The sequence below is a fragment of the Prionailurus bengalensis genome, chromosome E1 (assembly GCF_016509475.1).
Source record: "Prionailurus bengalensis isolate Pbe53 chromosome E1, Fcat_Pben_1.1_paternal_pri, whole genome shotgun sequence".
NCBI classification, from domain to species: Eukaryota; Metazoa; Chordata; class Mammalia; order Carnivora; family Felidae; genus Prionailurus; species Prionailurus bengalensis.
The window spans coordinates 13,291,669-13,315,710 of NC_057347.1; the positions used below are offsets into that span (position 1 = coordinate 13,291,669).

Here is a 24,042-nt window from a genome sequence, read left to right on the forward strand (position 1 = left end):
TGTCTGCCCAGCTTATTCCATATTGACATTGTGAGGCTTACATGGAATAATAGATGTGGAAGCATCCTGTGCTATAAAAATGTGAATATGAACTGCTTCCCAGGTCTGTTAGTAGGAGGCAATCTGAATTGTGGCTGGTATAGAGAGGAACCACGTGACTTTTTTTTTTTTTTTTTTTTTTTTTAAATAGGCAATCTTTTCAGTAGTTTGGCAGCTAGAAGAGAATGCCTTTCCAAACAGGACAGCCAGTATCACTGTGACAGCCACCAAGTAAGTACTGTCTGTGTCAGAGCAGGTCCAGGCTGTGGCCCTGGGAGAAGTCTCTATCCCGTGCGTGTGTGTTAAGAGTTATGGCTCCCTCACTGCTCAGGAAGAGCCTCAGTGAACCCATAAAAAGAACCTATGCTGCTGCAGTGACCTGGCTTTCCCTTCTTGCTATCAGAAATGTTGAAAACCTTCTTTTAGTGACACACAAAGCAAAACTAGCTTAGCGTCTGGTAAATTAGCCTTGGACGCAAGTTCTAATTCTGTTTCATTTAACTTTGGAGAAGTTCTGTCATCTGCAAAACTTCTATGTTTGGGGGTGTAGGGTATAGTGTTAGGGAAGGGTTCACAAATGGGGATGATTCTGCCCCTCAAGGGCAGTGCCTGAAAACATTTTTGTTGCCACAACCTGGAGCAGGGGGTGGAGGGTGCTACTGCTATCTAGTGGGGAGAGGCCAGGGATGCTGCTAAACATCATACAGGATAGCTTCTCACAAAAAATTATCTGGCCCAAAATGTCAATATTGTCAAGGTTGAGAAACTCTTTTAAAATCAGTGTTTCTCCAAGTATGGTCTTCTGCACTCTAATTACTTATCTTCAAGAGTCTTTTCTTACCTGACCCTCACTGACCCGGAGAAGCCAAGGTATGTAAGTAGCTGTGTACAAAGCAGGTGTGCTGTCAACTGACACTCTTATTTCCTAGTTTCAATGGAAAACAGTCTTTGGTCACAAAGACCCACAGCCTTCAGTTCAAGCATGCCTTCATTGCAGTTCTTCCCAAGTAAGTACTTCCGAGGGGCCAACACCTGCAGGAATTCTCTCTTGTGGGAACTGGTGGTCGGGGTGGATGTGGGCCTTGTCCTTCACTGATAGGAGGCTGCTTAAAGCCCAGGCTCCCACTGATCTCTGGGGCACTAACAGTTGGGTCCTAGAAACACATGGTAGTAACCAAAGGGGGAGCAGTGCCTGCTGGTCTTGCTACAAAAAGTTACTGACGTAATGCTAAGGAGGGAAGAGAGGAGCTGTGGCATTGAGAAATAAGGAAAGAGAAAAGTAAGGCCACTCTGAGGAATGATAATTAGACACACACAGAACCAGCCCTAATATACAGAATTCAAATAGCCTACCTGATCCCAGCTGCCCTACCGCCACTCTACATTTTGATATTCAGCTTTGATTCATCTTAAGGATCTGGTACCCTCTTTCTTAGTGTATACAGTTGGTAGCATTCAGGCTCCTTTGAAAGGGGGCCTTGAGGCCTAACAAATATCGTCTCAATTGCAGACCGTCAGTGATATACATGAACACAAGCCAGGGGCTTTCCGTCTACAAAGAATTCTTCTTCAATGTAAGTGCTTAGTGCCTATAATTGCAAAGTTACAGGTGGCAAAACACCAGTTTGATTTCCCACGCTCTGATTTTATTTTGCAGATACATGGGGAAAATCTCTTTGGAGCCGAATTCCAGCTGCAAATTTGTGTTCCAATCAAATTACAAGATCTCCAGATTATAAGAGTGAAAAACGTGACAAAAATTCAGGTACTTAGAGGCATTTCTTTATCATGATCACACCTCTTTTCAAAGTGACTATGGATTCTCAAAGGTATGAAACCAGAGTTCTAGAAAAGGAGTAAAAACATGTTTAGTTAACCTGAGAACACATTGCCAAAGTCATGTTCACAAGAAATATCAACCATTCAGCTCTTAAAGCAACACTTCTGTTTTCCTCCCCTTGGTGAAAAATAAGCAAAAATTCAAACCTTTTTAATACCCATGGAGATACTTACTTTCCCTCTGAAACTGATAAATTCTGCTTGTCTTTGTGACTGGCAAATGAGCTTGATAAACATGAGATATTTCTTGCACTTCTCCCTATAAATTTACCATCTTCCTTTCCTCCCTCCAGTCTATTTCTGCTTTGCTACAGCCTCTTTACTCTCAGTTGACTCTTCATCTGTAGTATGGTTCCCTTATGGTACCTACAGCCACAGGCTCTCATCAGTATGAAAGTTGAGGTCTTTGGCTTTCCTTATTTACTTATTTATTTAGCTCAAGGTACATGAAATGTCAAGGCTCAGAAATGGATATATGGAAAGGCATTTATAGAATGGACTCTGCTGACAGAAAGAGGACTTCTAAATTGTAATCACTTGTTCCCATGTATAGTTTATTTTTAAAGAACATTTGTTAACTTCAGAAACATTTTAGTTTCTACTAGGAAACAAAATTCTTGTTTGAAAAGTTGATTAGAAACATTTAGAATGGGAAATCCACCCTGCTCTGGGGATGAAGGCTGAAAACAGCATCAAGGGCTTTAAGACCAGTACCGTCTCAGTTTGGGCCTGTAAGGCATGTCTGACTTACTTAAACAGACTGTGTTGGCAGAGCAGGTCAGTGGCAGACCTGAAATTCAGCATTGTCCTATAGAAATGCTGGATCTTTCTCTTCATTTGCTTCATGGCGGGGGTGTTACATTTAATCTTGAAGGTCATCTGTTTCAGAATCTTATCTGTGAGGTAATGGAGCCAGAGCACATTATTATAAGGGTGATATTCACCCCAGCAGTTGTTGTTCTCCTTCCTCATTAGCCTGTAGATCTCAAACTGGTAGTCACCTTCACCTGTAAATAGGTCCTCATCCATGGAAATGTCACAGAACACCACGATCCCATCCCGTTCCAACCGTGACAGGGTGTAGTCAATGATATTGACTTGTAGTCCACGGGTGGGGATAGTGCTCGTGTTCCCGTTGAGGGTGTACTGGAGCTCTTTGAGGCTGGTTTTCTTTAAGAGCACATTCCCCCAGTGTAAGTCTCGGTGCTCAAAGTGCAGGGATGCCTCGGCCACTGCGAGGGATGCTGTGATCTGGTGTAGAATGCTCTTTGCAGTAGCCATGGAGGACAACTTCGTTCTCATTTGCTCTAAGTCAATCCCTCCAAACTCAAATTCCAGCACAATGAAGAGCTGGTCTTCCTCAAAAAAGTCAGGCCGGTCATTTGCAGACCCTTTAGTTGAGTTATAATGGTCCCAGGCTCTGAGGAGCAAGGGAGGGTAAGATCCTTGAACACAGTGCACCGAATTCAAACCAATAAAGCCTTCTGTACGGTTGTGTATCTCATCAGACAAAAGGCTCAACTCTTTGGAGATGATGATCTCCGGCAGAATTTCCTCAAAAGTTTTCTGATGGGCTCCGTTGACCAAATCTGGTCCTTCAATAGCAATGATTTTTAGGGCAACAGGTGTGTGATTAACAATTGTTTGAAACACTTCACCAAACACCCCTTCTCCAATCTTCTGACAGCATTCCAATTTTTCTGTGGAAAAGCAATTGCTAAAGGGGATAGGGCCCTCCTGATTGCATTCCCCGTAAACCTTTTCAGCATCTGATACCTTTTTGTCTGTGACATGTAGTGTCTTAAACGGGGTTAGCAAATACATGGAAGAGCAGTTCCAAGGAGACACGGCACTATTTGTTCTGTTCGTAACAGGAGGGTTTGGATATTCAGAGATGAGGGACTCAGAGAGAGAACTGGCAACGGTGTAGCTACTGCATACTTCTGATACAGCAGTCACCATCTTCTTCTTGTGGAAACTGAAAGAAGCCCTGGCTTTGGTCCAAGAGGCATTCTGTAAATGAGTCAGGTCCTGGGTGAGGGATGAGTCTTTTTCCCTCTTTTGGTCCCTCTTAAACTGGTGGTAATGGAGAAGGGAGGTTTCTACTGTTTCCTGCAGTTTCCTTTTTCGACTAGGCCCAGTTCTCTCAGGCCTGTTGATTTCCCCAGGTACAATACAGCCCTTGCAACCATCTGCCTCCTCGGAGTCTATCTGGGCAGCCCCTTGAGACCCAATCTGTTGACAACAGCCCTGGTCTGTGGCCCTCTTCTTACCCATGCTTGAAAAACCTGGCCTCTCCAGCCTCTTCCCCGTCTGTTCCACTTCACAGCAAGACTCCCTCATATTCCTCCCAACTGCCCCACTCTCAGAATCCTCAGGGTTTCCAGAGTCCGTGACACTAAAGAGAGCTGACCTGAGGTTGGCATGGGCTTGGTGGGCCAACCTAGTGAACCTGCCTCCTCCTGTTGCTGCCTCCTGGAGGCGGTGGAGGGATGCTGGGTCCAGGGAGGCTGCTGGGAGGTGCAAGCCACTCGGAACTTCAGAGGCTGCATCCAAAGAGGCGGCGGGGCCGGTCCCGAGGACACTGTCTCCTGGCGCTGGGAGGCCGGGGCCAGGAGAGGCCAGACTGCTGAACAGGGAGGCACTGGTGCCCAGCTCGCCGCCGTCCCCGGGCCGGCTGCACGCACTGAGGTCCGGGCTCAGTAGGCACGGGTTGCCGTTAGAGAAGGGCGGCGGTTCGAGCGGCCCGCAGGGGGTGCTGCAGTTCTGCGGAGGCCGAGCTCGCAGCCTCAGGCGTCTTGGGGTCGCGATCAGACTCGGCCGGTCCTCGGAGACTCGACCGCCAGGGCCCCTCCGCCGTCGACCCACCGGAAAGCCGAGGAAGTCTGGGTCGTCGGGATCGTCGGAAGCGATAGAGCGCGAGGGGCCGCCGCTGCTGGCGTCGCTGCTACTGCTGCTGCTGAATAAACGCTTCCGGTCTTTCGGCGGGAACCACTGCGCCGCTGCCCTGCCGGGTCGCCGCCGCGGCCCCCCGCCGCCCGCAGCCCCATACGTTCGGAAGAGCCGATTCCCGGGTCGCGGGAGCGACGCCGCCATCGTCGGCACCCGCCCAGAGGTTCAAATGCAAACACCGCGAGACTTCCTGAAGGCAGAAGCGCCCGCCAGCTAGGACTGCTGGGTCCTAGCGTCCGGCCATGCGCATGCGCATCACGATGGGTCTCGCCGGGGCTGGGAGAGGGCGGATAACTGATAGTTTGGCGTCCTCATATCCGCTGTGGAATGGCTCTCGTTTCAGGACCACACTCTGTGCAGCCAGACTCAGGTGGAAAGGTGCGGGAGCGATCCTGTTCAGGTGAGCGCGGCCTTCCCGAGAGGCCGAGGGAGGGAAGAAGTGCTTGAAGCGGGTGACGTGAGAGGTCCGATGCTCCTTTCCCCGACGTTTACTCCTGAAAACCTATGCAGGGCGGCCTCAAGGCGCTCCTTAGCCTCTTCTCTGGGTAACGTTAGCCATATCTGTGGCTTTGCTTGAGCCAAGGTGAGGACTGAAACTGTATACACCCTCTTTTCTGGTATCTTAATGTGCCCTGCGTGCTAAGTGTTAAAGCTTTCATCTTTTGCACTCAAAAAGGGATTGTGCTAATTATAACCAGAGTTTCCTTTTCAGCATGGGAAAAAATGGCATTCAGTGAACTGTGTCATCACTTCAAATAAGGAAAACGTAACGGTGGCTGCAGAGCTCTACTTGAGTCAATTTCAGCAGGTACTTGAGATGGTGAAATGCTCCAGATTTGACTCACTTGTTCCTCACGTGCATCTCCTATCTTTCGGAGAAAAATTAATGGCATCTCAAATGTAACATGTCCAAAACAGGTGTCTCGATCTACTTTTTGCCTCAATCTGTACTTTACTCAATTACTTGGGGTAACTTAGTAGGGTAACTTACTCTAGTTATTTATTTTAGGAAATACTTGTGACTCTCTCCTTCCTTTCCTACATCCCCATATCTATTACAGCAGCAAGCTCTATCATTCCACCTCCAAAATGTATTCTAAATCCATTCACTTCTTTCCATCTCCACTGCTACTATTGTAGTTCTGGCCACCATCTTTTGCTCCAGCTATTACAGTAACCTGCCTCTTCCTCTTGTCTGCGCTCTTGCCATGGCCTCTACAAATCTTTCTTCACATAACAGCTATTTTAAAAGTAAACATTGTGCCACGCCTCTCCAAAAAAAAAAAAAAGTGACATTTGAATACACCTAGACTAGGGCCGCCTGAATGACTCAGTCAGTTGAAGGTCTGACTCTTGATTTCAGCTCAGGTCATGATCCCAGGGTCGTGGGATTGAGCCCCATGTTGGGCTCTGCGCAGAGCGTAGAGCCTGCTTAAGATTCTTTCCTTCCCTCTGCCCCTCTCCCCAACTTGTGCGTGTGCTCTCTCCAAAATATTTTTTAACAAATTAATTAAAAAGTGAATACTTCTAGACTAAAACACATACTTTTTCAGTGGCCTGCAAGGTACTGCATGATCTAGTCTTTGCTACTTCAACTTTATCTCTTAGTACTCTCCTCTTTCCCACTTTTTTAAAAAAAAGTTTATTCATTTATTTTGAGAGAGAGAGAGGGAGGGAGGGAGGGAGGAGGAGGGGCAAAGAGCGAGGGAGAGATAATCCAAAGCTGGCTCCACACTGTCAGTCAGCATAGAGCCTGATGCGGGGCCTGAATTCACAAATTCCAAGAACATGACCCAAGCTGAAATGGTTGGATGCCCAACCAACTGAGCCACCCAGCCCCCTTTTTTTAATATTTATTTTTGAGAGAGAGAGCGAGCATGGGAAGGGTAAAGAGAGAGGGGGACAGACGATCCGAAATGGGCTCTGAATTGAGCAGGGCTCAAACTCAACAAAACTGTGAAATCATGACTTGAGCTGAAGTCACATGCTTAACTGAGCCACCCAGGGCCACTCCACTTGCCACTCCCCACTTCTTATACTCCAGATATTGTCCTTTCTCCAATATTGTTCTGGCCACATGATCTTTGTACTTGCTGTCCCTTCTGCATGACAGTGCTTTTCCCCTGTATCTTTATGTGCATGGTTTCTTATAATTAGCTCAGGCATTACCTTAGAGAGGCCTTCCCTGATCACTCACTCTAAAGTGGGAAATAGGAGGATCGAGTGTAACACCTCACAGTGATCCAGATGAGAATGATGAGATCTGAACTGAAGGAGTAGCAATGAGGGTTGGAGAAAACAGACAGATGAGAGAAAGAACAAAAAGGAGAATTGTCAGGAACTGATTCGGGGCTGGTGAATGGTGTTGTGACATGAGGTAAAGTGCAAAGGAAAAGCAGTTGGGGAACGATTGCAGGATACTTGCTTGGGTAACTGTGGTTGCCAAGACCACTAACTAGACAAAGGAATACAGGAGAAGGAACACATATAAAGGAAAAGATGCTGTTCAAAAATAGTAAGTCCATGTCTAAAATATGTTTTATCTACCCTCTATCTTATAGTTACAGAGAGATGTAAATGAACTGCAGATCCTTGGTGAAATAACTTTCAACAAATCTCTGTATGAGGGGCTGAATGCAGAGAACCACAGAACTAAGGTAATCCCTGGCTGTTTTCTGTTGTTCTGGACAGTGTCCTGGGGAGACTGTGCCTAGCCTTAGAGCCCCTGTACCAGCACTCTTCCTGTTTTCAGTCTTAACACCTCTGATCTTGACTCTACCACGAGCTGCCTCTGTGACCTTGAATTAGCCAGCATCAACCTCCATTTTTCCATCTGTGAAATGAAGCAATCGAGTAAGAGGCTTAAGCTGAAATAACTAGGCTGAAATCAACAGCTATGTATACTTTGATTTGAGAGTGTATTGTATTTTTAAAATTTGCCAAGTGAGAAATTATTTTTTTGTATACATTAATTGCCTTCCTCGTGTGTAGTATTGTTTAGTTATGGTATTAACCAGTTACAATACTCAGGAATGCATAATTCTTTTATAAATCTTAAACTAAATACTGGAACACTTGGGATTTCTTTTGCAAAAGTGTGACCACAAATCATACTAATGTCTGTGATCTATGGGCTAAATGCTGTGTGTGCTACTCTGAGCTGTCATTCTTGTTGACACTTAACCTAGATGTGCTCCTGGCTTGAGAGAGAATCCATCTGTGGGCCCTTTAGTCAGGCATGATCATTACTGGAGGGGATGTCAAGAAAATGAGCTGGATTGCTAAATGTTAGGTTCTCTGATTTCCTTCCTGGGGGACGAGAAACGAACAGTTCTCTAGACATGTCAGAAATAACACTTTTCTTTTTAACTATTTCTAATACAGAAAATTATATGGGGGAAAGAGAAGTGCCCCATTGTCCCACTGCCTAGATTTAAAAAAATAGAAGAACAAGAAAATCCAAGCCTTACAGAAAAATATCAAATGAAAAATAATGGTTCCTTCATTCCCCCCCTTTCCCATGCCCCCAGCTCCTTCTTCCCAAAGGGTGTTATGGTTAACAGTTTCTTATATGCACATTTGTGAATTATTTATTTCTTCCTCTTGCTGATGGCTTTTATTTCTATACATAGATTCCTTATAATTATTTTCCTTTCTTTAAATTCAATACCCTAAGCAAAGTGTTAAGTTGTTCCTGACAATAAGCAATAAGGGTAGAATGAACCTGTGAGTGTAAATACCTATGTATCCAAGTGCGTTTCATTTGCAAGTAAGGGAAAACTCCCACTAAGGTACCATAAGGGCATCTGTTGTTTGTCTGGTCAACGGCCTGGCTCCTTTGAATCTTGTGCCCTTCCATCTGTGTTGGTGATACCTTCCCTTGTGGCCAGCACAAAGCTACCACCTCTCCAAGTGCTGCGTTTTCATGTGTCAGGATACAAAATAAGAAGCAAGAGATCAGTAGCAAAACTTCCCTTTGTAGGAAGGGAAATTTTCCTAAAAACTCCCAGCAGCTGTCTCCTTACATCTTGTCAGTGAGAACTGGATCTCATGTCAGTCACTGGCAAAGGGGAATAGCTCTGTCATGATTAGCTTAGATCAGCCATGATTTCTGATAGAAAATTCAAAAATTCAGTGTTCAGCTGCAAGCAGTAGGTACCCTGTGTCCCGCTTCTCCTTCACCTTTACCAGGGTAGCTTTGGGGTACCTTTGGAACCTGTGGGTTTAGAAGAGGAAAAGGGGAAGAGGCTTTGAGAAAGAGGAGCATTTCTTTTACTCAGATCTGGCCTGTTATACCACTATGACCTTGGGATTTCCTTTCATTATTTTCATAAACCCATACTCTCAAGTCCTTCCCCCTGCTACCCGCCCCCCCACTTCACTCTTACATAGAAGAAAAACCAGCTCTCTTCCTGTTCTTCCTCCCTGTCTGTTGCTTTGCTCCCTCTCTATTGTCAAGGCCCAGAACTTACACCTATTAAGCTCAGCTCCGTCTGAATTAAATAGTTGCCTGGAGGGTCAACCCTAGGAAGTAACCAGCATTTATAACTTAATTGGAGGAGGCCTTAAAGGAGTAAATTTGTCCATCTTTCCAACTCATACAGCAGTTATCCCCGACCTTGTTGCTTAGACACTTGCATGAAAGGACTCAGTGTTTTGGGCAGGCAGAGAAGTCTTGATGGCCCTCTGACCCCACTTAAGTCCTGGGAACATGCTCTGGGCATGGTCTGTATGCTGGCCACAGCTTGGGAGGGCCATAAATGGGTCTCGGGAAGCAACCCCCGATGAGCTTTCCAGCTGAGTCCTGTTAGTGAGAAGAGAGTTTAGACTCTTGAGATTGAGACAGCCTTTAGACGACAATGCTGGGGATGCTTCTAATATAAGAACTCTGTAAGTACACTTGACCCTTGAACAACCTGAGGATTAGAAGTGCCGGCTCCCCACATAGTCGAAAATCCATGTATAACTTTTGACTCCCCAAAGACTTAACTACTAATAGTATACCGTTGACTGGATGTCTTATTATATTATTATGTTATATACTGTATTCTTATAATGAAGTAAGCTAGGGAAAAGAAAATGTTAAAGTCATAAAAGATACATTTATAGTACTATATCACAAATAAATCTGCATATAAGTGGACCTACACTGTTCAAGCCTGTGTTGTTGAAGGGTCACCTGTAGTATTCATGGATGCCATTTTGCATTCATTATCATATCTTAACATATACTTTAGTTTGGTGAAGAGCAGACCAGTGTCTTTGTCATATTTCATGTGGGACAAACGTGTTATCAGACTTTAGGGGTTTGTGCCCTAAGGTCAAAAAGAGCTGTCAGAATGATGTCAGAACAGAGTTGGAAAGATCATTAGAGATCATTTAAAATAGGTCATCATTTTGAAGATGATGAGCTGGGGGCCCAAGGACACAGAGTGGCAGAGCTGGATGTAAAACTGATTTTCTTTCAGTGTTCTCTCAAACCTAGAGACCAGTCCCTTGGGACCTCTGTTAAAAACTGTCAGATAATCCTTAACAGATCTCCTGACTGACCAAAATAGTGTAAAGTGTTTTGTCCTTTACATAATTTTGTTGTGCTGTTGGTTTTTTGTTTTTGTTTTGTTTTTTTGGGGGGGGGTTGTTATTTTTTTCCTCCATTTTTTGTTCTCTTTGCTTTTCAAGGACTTTTTTTTGTTTTTGGTACATCTGGCTCAGAGATTCTTTCTTTGGCCATGTCCAGTCTTTTTTTTTTAATGAGCCCATCAAAGGCTTTCTTCATTTCTGTTACAGTGGTTTTTTTTATCTCTAGCATTTCTTTTTGGTTCTTTCCTGGGATTTCCATCTCTCTTTTATTGCCTATCTGTTCTTTGTCTTTGTTCTTGCATGCTGTCTACTTTATCTGTTAGAGCCCTTAGCATGTTAATCATAGTTGTTTTAAATTCCAAGTCTGACGATAATTCAAACACCTTTCCGTGTCTGCTTCTGAGGCTTGCTTTGTCTCTTCAAAATGTTTTTTGCATCTGGATATGTTTTATGATTTTTTCTTTCTTTCTTTTTTCCTGGTAATTTTTTTTCCTGATAACCAGATACGATGGACCAGGTAAAGGAACTGTTGTAAATAGGTCTTTAGTGATGTGGTGAGGTGTGGAAGAGGGGAAGGAGGAAGTGTTTATGTGCTCTACCATCCTGTGATTAGATTTCAGTCTTTTAGTGAGCCCATGCTCCTGTCTGTGAACCTACACCTCTGGGCTGTGAACCTCAGAAGTATTTCTCATTTTTTTTTCAGTCCCCTTAGGTGGGACAGGATACCTAGAGTTGGGTATTTCTCTTACCCTGGGTCAGTTAGGCTCTTAGCAGGTTACGCTCCAATTAACTAGTTTCCCCCGATGGCAGGCCAGAGTGCTCTGGCCTATTTCAAAATGGTTCCTTTTCTTCTCCCCTTGCCAGAAGCATCAAGGGATTTTTCTCGAGTATTTACTGTAGGAATCTGGTCAAGCTCCTAGAGGAAAACCTTATAGTGTTGTGGAGGCTCCCACATGACTGGGTTCCCTGGAGGTTTTAACTCAGAGTTGTCAGTACTGAACTTCTCATGATTAATTCATGAATTACAGATTGGGTTTTCCTACCCCAGCGCTGGGAAGCCTCTACTGACTGTATTTATCTATCTGTCTCGCTAATCTTGGGGGCAGCAGTTTGCCAAGTATCCTCCCCTCTCTTAGGGCGCCAAGAAGAGTTGTTGCTTTTTCAGTCTGTTCAGCTTTTTACTTGTTAGTACGGAGTGGCGCCTACCACGCTCTCTACATGTGGAACCAGAAACTGAAAGCCTCGTTAGGTAATTTTAGATGCTGCTTCAGGAAACTTTAGCTTTTTCCCTTACTGTCATCAGTCTTGGTCAATATACAGAATGTTGCCAAGTTCTCATATTTTGCTCCTGAAAATAACATGTGGAATTTTTTTCTCATCTGCTTTAGGAGACTTACTGGATGATCTCTGTATCTTGTTCTAGATCACTATCATCTTCCTGAAAGAGAAGGAGTATTTGCGCCTCATCTTTATAAGCAGTGCTGGTGGCCTTCTGGTTTTGATTGTGATTATAATCACCCTTTTCAAGGTCAGTTCTACTCATGTGAAGTATTAAGATACAGAGATTTTCCTAAAACGGATTTGATGGTCATTCCCCTATTTTAAATCCTTTACTTTCCTTCCCCTGTTTTAATGTTCAGACATTTTTTTTTTTACTGCTTTCAAGATCCTCACTCTCCAGCCTTTACCCTTCTCAACTCTTAAGTCTTGCTTTTTCCTCCAAACACGTGTAACTAAATAGGTTTGTGTCTGTGTGCTTGCTGTCTATACTGCCTTCCCCCCACCCCGATGCCCTTTCCCACCTTGCTCACACTCTTCCCTTAAGACCCAGCCCAGAGATTCCTCAGTCCTCTGAGCTATGTGCTTTTCCTGTGAGCTACTTTCTGTAAACCCTTCCAGGTGTCAGTCATCACACTGTATTATAATTATTTCTGTTCCTAGTAGATTGTGAGTTTCCCTTTTATTTTTTTCCTCAATTTTTTTTTTTTATAATTAAGTAATCTCTATACCTAACATGGGGCTTGAACTTAACAACCCTGAGATCAAGAGTCTCATGCTTTACCAACTGAACCAGCCAGCTGCCCCTAGATTGTGCATTTCTTGCTGTAGGAGGCCATACTGTCTGTAGTAGGCTGAGTATTTTTATATAACTAAGATCCATTATAGCCAAAATTATAATATTTTGCAGAATTAGTTAAGTTAAAAAAAGGTTAAGGAGCAGGGCAGCTGAGTGGCTCAATGGGTTAAGTGTCTGACTTTTTTTTTTTTTAATGTTTACTTATTTGAGAGAGAGACAGACAGACAGACAGACTGTGACCTGGGGTGGGGCAGGGAGAGAGACAGAGGGAGACACAGAATCCAAAGTAGGGTTCAGGCTCTGAGCTGTCAGTGCAGAGCCTGATGCAGGGCTCAAACTCGTGAACCACAAGATCATGACCTGAGCCGAAGTTGGACACTTAACTGACTGAACCACCCAGGCGCCCCATTAAGTGCCTGACTCTTGATTTTGGCTCAGGTCATGATCCTAGGTCATGGGGTCAAGGCTTGCATTGGGCTCCTCACTGAGCTTGGAGCCTGCTTGAGATTCTGTGTCTCTCTCTCTTTTTCTCTTTCTCTTTCTCTTTCCTCTGTTTCTTCTCTACTCAAACATGCTCTCTCACTCAAATTTTAAAAAAAGGTTAAGGAGGTTTGGGGTTTCAGAGGAAGGTGGAAAATCACTTCTGACTGGAGAATGAAAAGGCTTGTGGAAAGGTAGCATTTTAAGACTGATCTTGAAGGATCAGATTATCAGGGAGAAATTCAGAGGAGGTGTGAGAAGTTCTAGAGAACTAGATGACGGTTTTCTAAAACAGATGGGTATCTTAGGTCTATAATGGGACTTCCCCTCCTTTGTTTTAGTTTGGCTTTTTTAAAAGAAAATACCAGCATCTGAACTTGGACAGCACACGGAAGGCCTCGCTGAAATCAGAGAATCTGCTCACAGAAGAAAATTAGGACCAGCTTCCTCATCCATTGGGAGAGAACATCAGCTAGTCCTTCAAGTTCTAGAGACTTGGTGTCGTTACTTTTTTTTTTTTTTTTAAGATGATCTAGAGCAGAATCTAACAAATTGTTAATGGAACATTGTTTTTTAACCATACACTGTCCCCAGAGTGTCTGTGTATTGTGCAGAAAATAAACTTGGGAAACATTTGAAATTAAATAAAATTAAATTTTCCTTTAAAGAAGTGCCTTTAATACAGAAATATACTTTGTGATATTTTTTTTCTCCAAGAGGAGGTATAGCAATTTCCAACCTTATTTGCCTAAGAATGCTTTTTTCTTGGCATTTCCATTGATGTCTCCCAACATAGTGTTCTACAAAGTACATCTTGGGGGACAGTGGTCAAAAGATCCTGGCATTTTCAAGATCCTAAGATGTGGCCTATTACTTCAAATCAGAACGCAAAAAAAGCACGCCTGGAACAAATGTAAAAAGTAGAAAAACAGAGGTCACCAAAACAGGAACTAGAAGGTGAGGAGAAAAGCAAGACTGTTCTGTAATTTCATTTCTGTTGTATGTATGAATACATCTATTTAATGCACCGTGCTAATCCTTACCCAGCTTCCTGCTCAGTGAATTGCTCAGGGAGACTTCTGTTCCTTGGTAAATACTGTCACCAGGAGAGAGCATTCTTCCACAGGAGGAGATGGAACCTGGCCTGGGAGTTGGGGGCACAGAGATGAGGGCCTAGTAACAGGCCGGCTTCGCTCTTAGTATCTTATTTTATTTTTATATCCCTTGCTGTCAAAACTTGGCCCCATCTCCCCACTTTTAACCCTGCGATGGAACAGTCTTTGTTTTCATGGATCATAAAAGTCATTGCAATAAATTAAATGGTGTATCAGTATATAATGTAGAAAGATATCCTTGTCTTCTTGATCTAATTCAGATGCTTTCGTTATTTTTTTAATTTTTAATTTTTTCTGAAATGTGTGCGTGTATAAAGTGCAAATTAGGGACTGAGTTTTGCTTTTTGTTTTGTTTTTCTCCCAGAAGCATAACGAACTTTCACAGCACCATTAACTGAAATAGCCACCTCCTTTTTGCTTATTCACGCTCTCCCATTTCGCAGGGGCTAAAAGGCTTCAAACATCTCCCAGACTCCTATGAGGTGGGTTTCTAATTTCGATTTTTCCAGTGAAAGGCACTTGAATGAGAGTGGAAGGTGGAAAGATAGGAGGTCTTTCTTTTGGTTGCGGCAGCAGTGGTGGAGGCAGGTGAGTACAGACCCCTGAGCGGCAGTGCGACAGCACGGCCCCTCCCTGCAACTCCCGACCTCTGGGTGATACCGACTCTCCCGTTTTTATCTCCCAGCCCTCCCAACAGATTTGAAACATAACTCTCATTAGTAAATCCCTTTCTGCTTGAAATATCTAGAGTGGTTTCTGTTTTCCTGTTGACCTTGAGTCTAACTATATTATTTCCAGTGAATAACAGCTGTCTCTATGTCATTTAGTGAAATGTCCATTAATGAATTAAAATTCTGCTGTTACTACTCGTGAAATTCCTATGAATGCATATAAATTCTGGAAATTTAATTTTGTTTCACTGATCTGTTTGTTCCTGTACCAGTACCACAGTTGAAGGAACACTTTTTAGCATTATGCAAACGATAAATTCTAAACAGCACAAAGGTATCTAAAAAAATAAAAAGTTAGTCTCCCTCTCCTCTCCACCTCCAATCTCTTTCCAAAAGCAACCACTGTTAATACATTTTTAGGTATTCTTTAAAAATATTCCTCTTGGGGCGCCTGGGTGGCGCAGTCGGTTAAGCGTCCGACTTCAGCCAGGTCACCATCTCGCGCTCCGTGAGTTCGAGCCCCGCGTCAGGCTCTGGGCTGATGGCTCAGAGCCTGGAGCCTGGTTCTGATTCTGTGTCTCCCTCTCTCTCTGCCCCTCCCCCGTTCATGCTCTGTCTCTCTCTGTCCCAAAAATAAATAAACGTTGAAAAAAAAAATAAAAATATTCCTCTGCATATACCAGCATATGCATATCCATGTGTGGATAAAGGAATTAGATTGTATAGATTGTTCTCCCTCCTACTTTTTCATCTAATGGATTTTAGGCATCTTTCGGTAGCAACCTCTGCAGATCTACCCCATCCTTTTTAACAGTTCCATGATACACTGCATTGTATTTACCTAACAGATCCCTACAAGTGGATATTCAGGGTGTTTCTATTTCTTTCCTTCTTTTTATTACAAAGAAAAGGTGTGATGAACATCTCTAAACACGTATCCTCCCTGGTGTGCTTTTCAGGTATGTCGATGGGTAAGTTCCTAGCACAATCACTGGCTCCGAGATGACGTGCATTTAAAATTTTGATAGACGAAATAAGTCATGGGAACGAAAGGTACAGAACGGGGATTGTAACCAGTGGCATTGTGACAGCACTGTATGGTGACACACGGTAGCTACACTCGTGGTGAGCACAGCAGAACATGTAGAGTTGTTGAATCACCGTCGTACGCCTGAAACGAATATAACATTGTCAGCTAGACTTCAATTCAGTTGTTTTTGATAGATGATGACAACCTCCAAAAGGTTTCTATCAGTTGACAACCCCACTCAGAGAATATCAAAGTGCCACCGTGTCCATTGCCACCAGCTGGGCATCATCACATTTTCACTATTTTGCCAACCTGATCATTGAGGAAAATGGGATTCTGTTTTTGATACCAGTTTTCATTATAACTTTGCAGTAAACTGTGATACCTGATAGGACATTTTCATTCTTAAGAAAAACTACTGCTTCTATTCTTTCATATAATTTTTTTTTTTTTTAATTTTTTTTTCAACGTTTATTTATTTTTGGGACAGAGAGAGACAGAGCATGAACGGGGGAGGGGCAGAGAGAGAGGGAGACACAGAATCGGAAACAGGCTCCAGGCTCTGAGCCATCAGCCCAGAGCCCGACGCGGGGCTCGAACTCACGGAGCGCGAGATCGTGACCTGGCTGAAGTCGGACGCTTAACCGACTGCGCCACCCAGGCGCCCCTCATATAATTCTTAATATCAGTGTTTCAGATTCCTAAAAGAAAACCTTTGAGGTTTTAATTTAAATGTACAGATTAGGTTGGGGCACCTGGGTGGCTCAGTTGGTTAAGCGTCCGACTTCAGCTCAGGTCACGATCTCACGGTCCGTCGATTCGAGCCCCGCGTCGGGCTCTGTGCTGACAGCTCAGAGCCTGGAGCCTGTTTCAGATTCTGCATCTCCCTCTCTCTGACCCTCCCCGTTCATGCTCTGTCTCTCTCTGTCTCAAAAATAAATAAACGTTAAAAAAAAATTTTTTTTTAAATAAATAAATGTACAGATTACGTTGAGGAGAACTGCTTTCTTTACGGCATTATTTTCTTACTCAGAAATAAGACATTTCTCCACTCGCTGAGATTTTTGAAAACACCCTGCAGCAAGGTTTTATAATTTCTTTCAGAGATCTTAATTTATGAAGACTTTTATTTCCAGCTGTATTGTTGTTTTTTTTTTTTTTTAAGTTTATTTTTGAGAGAGAGAGAGAGAGCGCACGTGCCAGCAGTGGAGGGGCAGAGAGACAGAGAGAGAGAGAGAGAGAGAGAGAGAGAAAATCCCAAGCAGGCTCTGCACTGTCAGCACAGAGCCCGATGTAGGACTTGAATTCCCAACTGTGAGATCAGGACATGAGCCAAGAGTCAGATGCTTAACTGACAGCCACCCAGGCTCCCCTATATTATATTTTTTATTGCTACTGTGAAAAATGTCTTTTTCCCCTGGCTGATTATAGACCTTGTATTTAGAAAATTTGTTCTTTTGAATATCTTATCTGGCCATCTTACTGAACTCTGTTTTTTTTTAAATAGCTTTTTAGTTGATTCTCTTGGATTTTCAAAGGAGAAAATCTTGTCTGGAAATAATGGTGATTTGGGGAACGCCTGGGTGACTCAGTCGGTTAAGTGTCCAACTTTGGCTCAGGTCATGGTCTCGCAGTTTACAAGTTTGAGCCCCACATCAGGCTCCGTGCTGACGTCTCGGAGCCTAGAGCCTGCTTCAGATACTCTGTCCCCCTCTCTCTGTGCCTCTCCTCCACTCATGCGTGTGCTCTCTCGCTCTCTCTCTCTCTCTCAAAAATAAATAAATGTTAAAAAAAAGAAACAATGGTGATGTGGAGTCTTGTATTTGTACTCTTTTTCACCCTTATTTCTTTGACTAGAACTTGTAGAGCTCTGGGAAGTTAACTTTGCCTGATGTTAATGGGATTGCTGTGTGTACCCTCCACTGTCTGCCTCACAGCTTGCCCATGGTCTCACTCCCTGCCACTCTGCCTTTGGCAATTTCTGGGGCTTGGTTGGAGAACCCATCCACTTCTCATGGAGCCTCTTATGTTACCTGTGTGAAATCACTGGCTCTTTAGCGTGATCAGCTTTTCTGCTGATCTGATTCTATCTGCATCACTTCTTCCAGGAATTCCTTCATATTTTTGGTTCCTTTATTGTATCATTCTCTGTTTCCAATGCTACCGTGGACTTCTTCCCTCTTTACATTTCTTGAGTTACTTCAGAGGATTTGTCTTTGAAGGCAAAGAAAGAGGTAAGTTTGCTTAGATATTTTCCTATTGTTGGATCCAGGAGTTATGTCCAAGTTTGCAGTGTTTTAGGTGATTTGCAGCCCTTGGATTTATATTTTTTTAAAAAATTATTATTATGGGGCGCCTGGGTGGCTCAGTCGGTTAAGCGTCCAACTTCGGCTCAGGTCATGATCTCACGGTCCGTGAGTTCGAGCCCCGCATCGGGCTCTGTGCTGACCGCTCAGAGCCTGGAGCCTGTTTCAGATTCTGTGTCTCCCTCTCTCTCTGGCCCTCCCCCGTTCATGCTCTGTCTCTCTCTGTCTCAATAATAAATAAATGTTAAGAAAAAATTAAAAAAAAATTATTATTACAAATAAGATCCTACTCCCATTATAACAGTCAAACCTTATATTGACCACCTATGAGCTATTGACTGAGCTGTGCTGATCTGATTGGAGTTAAACCAATGCAATTGTAGTCAAGAGACTGTGTAAGGGACCAGTCTGAGAAGGGAAAGGACTATTATAAACAGAGACATGATTAGATTTTACAAATTCATCTGCTATAGCTTGGGCCAAGGCCTTTATTCTAAAAGATGCTTTTCTAGTGCCAGGCATTTTCCATTTCCTGTTCATCCTCTTCTCCCTGAGAACAGGAAGTGCCAAAGCTTGTATAGATACAAGGACAATGGGTTATGGCCGCTGTCTTGACCAGATAAGGACCAAGATGGAGTCAGCTTGACACTAGCATGGGGAAAATGCCCCTTGTGATTTCTCTGTTTTCATTTCCCCTGTTAACACCTAGTGAGCACAGATTCAAATAACCTTTTTCTCTTCTGAAAACATCTGAACTTTGGTTGTTGAAGAAGGCATGACATCAAGCAGATGTGAAAACCTTAATCTGGCAAGCTTGTTAGGCCTAATTAAATTTTGAGAAAGGATGCTTCATATGGCAAAGCTCAGCAGTCTTACATTATCTGCATATAGTGAAAGGTCTATGCACATCTTCTGTACCCTTACAAGAAGGGAAATTAGGTATTTTAGGGATATAGGCATTTTGGGGTCTCCTAGCTATAATTAGTAATGGTAAGCCTTGTAATAGTGCCAGAATTTTACCATTACTTTTTTTTTTTTTTAAGATTTTATTTTTAAGAAATCTCTACACCACACGTGGGGCCTGAACTCACAACCACAAGATCAGTAGTTGCATGCTCCACCCACCGACTGAGCCAGCCAGCCACCCCTACCATTATTTTAAGAACAGATTTAGTGGGGTGTCTGGGTGGCTCAGTTGGTTAAGCCTCCTGCTTCGGCTCAGGTCATAATCTTGCTGTCTGTGAATTCGAGCCCAACAGCGGGCTCTGTGCTGACAGCTCAGAGCTTGGAGCCTGCTTCGGATTCTGTGTCTCCCTTTCTCTCTGTGCCCCTCCCCTGCTCATGCTCTGTCTCTCTCTGTCTCTCAAAAATAAATAAACCTTAAATTAAAAAAACAAAACAGATTTATTAAATGGAATCAAGGGAAACATTTAATCACTTTAGGAAGAGTAGTTCTAGTATCAGAGGTCAGGAAGTAGCTGGATGCACCTAAATAGGCAATTTCCAACTTCAGTTAACTTGACTTTGATTAGTGGAAGTATATTTTGGAAAGTACATAACTAATAACACTCTCACAGTAAGATCATAGTGAAAAGTGAAAAACTGCCTTTGTCACACCCTGCCCCACCCTGTGGCCCTCCTTAGAAGCTGAGGTGAACTGGTGTGGTGTACATCCTTCCAGGCTTTATCCTGTGCATTTGTAAATATTCACATAAATACGTATATAGTACATAGTTTTGGGGTTTTGTTTTGTTTTCCTTTTTTTTTTTTTAAATAGCATTATATAAATTTTTTTAATGTTTATTTTTGGGAGAGACAGAGCACAAGGGCGCAGGGACAGAGAGGGAGACACAGAATCCAATGCAGGCTCCAGGCTCTGAGCACAGAGCCTGATGTGGGGCTCGAACCATGAACTGTGAGATCGTGACCTGAGGCAAAGTTGGATGCCTAACTGACTGAGCCACCCAGGCGCCCCTGTTTTCTTTTACATAAATAGAACCATATATTTTGCCATTTGTGAGAATTTGTGACCATTTTCAAGGAACCAGTGTCAGAGAAAAAAATGCTGCTGACAAACGTAGGTGGAGTGGATGGGGAGAAGTGACACCTTGGTCTAGTGTGTCTTTGGGGAATTAATAACTGTGCAGAGCTCTTTACAGTTTATTAAGAGACCCTTTCAACTTTTCCAAAAGTGGAATTAAAGACATTTTTGTAATTGCTATAGGATGCCAAATAGCTTTCCAGAAGGACTGAGCCATGTTACGTGGTTATCAGCAGCATGAACATGTCTTGGGATCTCTGAGTCTGTGCTGACAGCTCAGAGCCTGGAAACTGCTTCCGATTCTGTGTCTCCCTCTTTCTTTGCCCCTCACCGGCGCATACTTTGTCTGTCTCTCTCTCTTTTTTAAAAAAATTTTAAAAAAAGTTTACAAAGAACCAGTTATATTGAAATACAATAATCAGAATATTGAAAAGTTCTTATGGAGACTCATGTGCTTCTTTTTTAAAGCAACATGTCTAATAACTACCCTTCTTTTATTTATTTTTTAATGTTTATTTTTGAGAGAGAGAAAGAGACAGAGTGCAAGCAGGGGAGGAGCGGAGAGAGAGAGGGACACACAGAATCCCAAGCAGGATCTAGGCTCTGAGCTGTCAGCACAGAGCGCGACACGGGGCTCAAACTCCCAAACCGTGAGATCATGACCTGAGCTGATGTCAGACATTTAACTGACTGGGCCACCCAGGCACCCGTTAACTACCCATCTTTTAAAGTAGTGGTGAGCTTAAAATGTATTTTGAGATATCTGCAATAACTGTAATGTGGGAAAATATCTGTAATTTCTATTGGTGTGAAGATACAGATACTGCTAACATGGCCATGTTTTGTTGCCTACATTCATAATTAAAGGAAATGTTACATTTCAGTTAAAGAGTGGTAAAAAAAAAATGTAACATATAGAGACCTCCTACTTCATATGTTCTGGTGCATTTAATAAACGCAGTGTCCTAGGGGCACCCAGGTGGCTCAGTTGGTAAGTGTCTGACTCTTGATTTTGGCTCAGGTCATGATCTCACAGGTTGTAAGTTCAAGCCCTGCATCAGGTTTTGTGCTGACGACATGAAGCCTGCTTGGGATTCTTTCTCTCCCCGCCTCTCTCTCTCTCTCTCTCTCCCCCTCCCCCTCCCCTGCTTGGGCTCTCTGTCTCTCCAAATAAATAAATAAACTTAAAGAAAAAAAAAAAAAAAAGCAGTGTCCTACCCTGGGCTTTGTACTTTTGCAGCTAATCTTAATGATCATTCCAGAGAGTTTTAGCTCTGTTTTCTGAAGGAAGAAACAACCCCACGGGTCTAGTTATAGCAGAGCTGTTGGAACAACAGCAGATTTTTGGATCTCCAAATCGAATGGTTTTTTTCCCACAAAAGCTTCCTGTCAGCTTGGCAAGATGGAGCTGACAGCCCTGGGCGGAGTGGCGGTTTTCAGACTTTGCTGGCACAACAGTTGCAGGTGGCTCAGCTCTTCAGGTTCCTTGGCCTTGCCCACTAAGGGCTGTGATGCTCTGGCCCAGCTCGGGCCTGAAAAAATCTGCTTTTTTGGCAAGCCCTCCAGATGATTTTCATGCAAGGGTCACCCCCTGGGAGATGCTAATTATGAGATCAAATGTGTTCATCTGATTACACTTCTGTCAACGGATAGGCCTTAGCACAGACTTGGAGCCTTGGTGACCTAGAAGTTGCTTCAGGAGACAAATTTAACAATGCTCTGGCAGAATTATCTCTGAAATCTTCTATGAATATGCACAGGCTTAGTCACTCTGTCCTCAGACGCTTCAAATATGCCGGCTAATGGCCAGAGGCATGGTGATCAGGAATCAGTCCATCCTCCCTCCCTCTGTTTCTTCCTTCCTTCCTTTCTGTCCCCCTCCCCCATCTCTTTTTCTACAAGCCTCCATGACCACCTACTCGATGAAGGCCCCGTGGTACAAAGTAAGGTAAATCCCTTTCCTGCACTCATAGTCCTATATGACAGATATGTATCCAATGGTAACCGCCTAAATCGTACAGATCTTGTCCTTTGGGTATTTAGGGAAGGAGAGGGGGTCCTGGAAGCCTTCATGAAGGAGACAGACCCCTGTAAGGTGAGCCTTGAAGCCATGGAGGACTGAGGGGAGACCAGCCGTGGCAAAGGCACAGAGGTTGGAAAATGACAGATGTGGTAAAGCATGTGAGCCAATTCGGCTGAAGCTGAGTGTGCATGATGTGGCGTGTGAGCTGGAAAGGCAGGCGGGGACAGTAAGTACGATCAAGAATCACCTAAGGGGGGCGCCTGGGTGGCTTGGTCGGTTAAGCGTCGGACTTCGGCTCAGGTCATGATCTCACGGTCCGTGAATTCAAGCCCCGCGTCGGGCTCTGTGCTGACAGCTCGGAGCCTGGAGCCTGTTTCAGATTCTGTGTCTCCCTCTCTCTCTGCCCCTCCCCTGTTCATGCTCTGTCTCTCTCTGTCTCAAAAATAAATAACCGTTAAAAAAAAAAAATTAAAAAAAAAAAAAAGAATCACCTAAGGAAGAATTGTGTACAGGAACTACGTGAAGCACAACTACTCACGGTGTATTTTTCATACGAGGATTTCCTGCACGTTCTCATTTCATTACTACCTCAGTTATGTGAACTGGAGGGTGGAGGGGAGTGGAAGGGATGGCTGTGAGGAATTTCGCGAAGGTTATGGGAGAAAGCAGTGCAGGGAGCAGGAGGAAGGAAAAGATGAGATTGCCCTAAGGCACACCTTGTGAGAGATGTCGCTACTCTGAGGGTTTGGTTGACTTGAGTGAATCTTTAGCCTTTTTAGTGCTCGGCAGACCATCACTTGACTCTGCCCTTTTTAAGTACTTGATATCTCCGTAGAGTTTTTCCCCAGGTTGCATTTTGAGAACTAAGTAATGAATAACAACCCATCAATTAAGATGGGTCACACAAGCCACTGATGGACTCAGAAATGCTTCCCACAGAGAGGAGCCACCTTTTCCTGTTGACTGGACTGAAATGGCATTAATAATGCATCTGCTATTTCTTAAATGGACCAGTAATGTCTATTAATGGAATGTGTTTATCATAGAAGGACTATCGGAGGAAAAGAAAAGCTAAAGGACAAATTACTTTGCAAGGTCTTTTATTGTGAAACCCTTCCCACACCCACTCTTATTGTGAAAACTTTCCCGGCCTTGTCCCTTCTGGGCCATCCAGGATACTCAGGACTCAGAAGGAAACCCAGGTCTGCCGATGGCCCTCTAAGGCCTTATGTTGTGGTGACCTCCTCTTGTGCCCCAGCACAGACTCAAATCTACCTCTAGGCCTTGCATGAACCCTCCTCTCTTAGGGGTGGGAAATAGAAACACATTCGCTGTGTGTAAGTAATATCTGAACCTCTGCTGCAAGAACCATATTATTATATGGAATTTGTGGTTTTTAAATTTCTTTTTGTCTTCCTTTAATGTTTTGGAGAACAGTTTTTGTTGGCCTCCTTGGGCTAAAGGGAAAGCTTTAGTACCTAGGGGAATTTCCACCCTTGCTAGGGCTATAGGGAAAAGTATGTCTTCTGAGGCCACAGGGTGACCAAGTGCTACCTCCAAGCCTCTGATGGAAACACAGTGATGCTATTGTCTACTCCTATGGAGCCACCCACCTGCAGGCAGAGTGGTTTCCCTCTTGGAAGCTCCTCATCTCCTAGAGATTGGGAGTTTTTCTTGATTAAAGGGGTGATTTCTGGGGCACCTGGGTTGGCTCAACCGGCTAAGCGTTTGACTTCGGCTCAGGTCATGCTCTCACAGTTCGTGAGTTCGATCCTCACGTCAGGCTCTGCACTGTGAGTTTGAGCCCTACGTTGGGCTCTGTGCTGACAGCATGGAGCCTGCTTCAGATTCTGTGGCCCCCTCTCTCTTTGCCTCTCCCCTGCTCATGC

General features: G+C 43.8%; 2 protein-coding genes across 2 annotated transcripts in view; one reads left to right on the top strand and one right to left on the bottom strand.

Moving 5' to 3' along the window:
• The window catches only part of ITGAE (integrin subunit alpha E), a 72,861-nt gene extending 59,007 nt beyond the window's left edge, over positions 1–13,854 (top strand). The window contains 9 exon segments of the mRNA XM_043583380.1: positions 191–270; positions 969–1,046; positions 1,550–1,613; positions 1,697–1,804; positions 5,174–5,230; positions 5,543–5,638; positions 7,392–7,487; positions 11,834–11,938; positions 13,309–13,854. Coding sequence (XP_043439315.1) covers positions 191–270; positions 969–1,046; positions 1,550–1,613; positions 1,697–1,804; positions 5,174–5,230; positions 5,543–5,638; positions 7,392–7,487; positions 11,834–11,938; positions 13,309–13,404 — 780 coding nt within the window. The 3' untranslated portion in view covers positions 13,405–13,854.
• HASPIN (histone H3 associated protein kinase) lies at positions 2,412–4,989 on the bottom strand. Its single transcript, XM_043583381.1, has one exon. The coding sequence runs from the start codon at positions 4,972–4,974 to the stop codon at positions 2,626–2,628; it is 2,349 nt and encodes a 782-aa protein (XP_043439316.1). The 5' UTR covers positions 4,975–4,989; the 3' UTR covers positions 2,412–2,625.
• Positions 13,855–24,042: the final 10,188 nt, after the last annotated feature.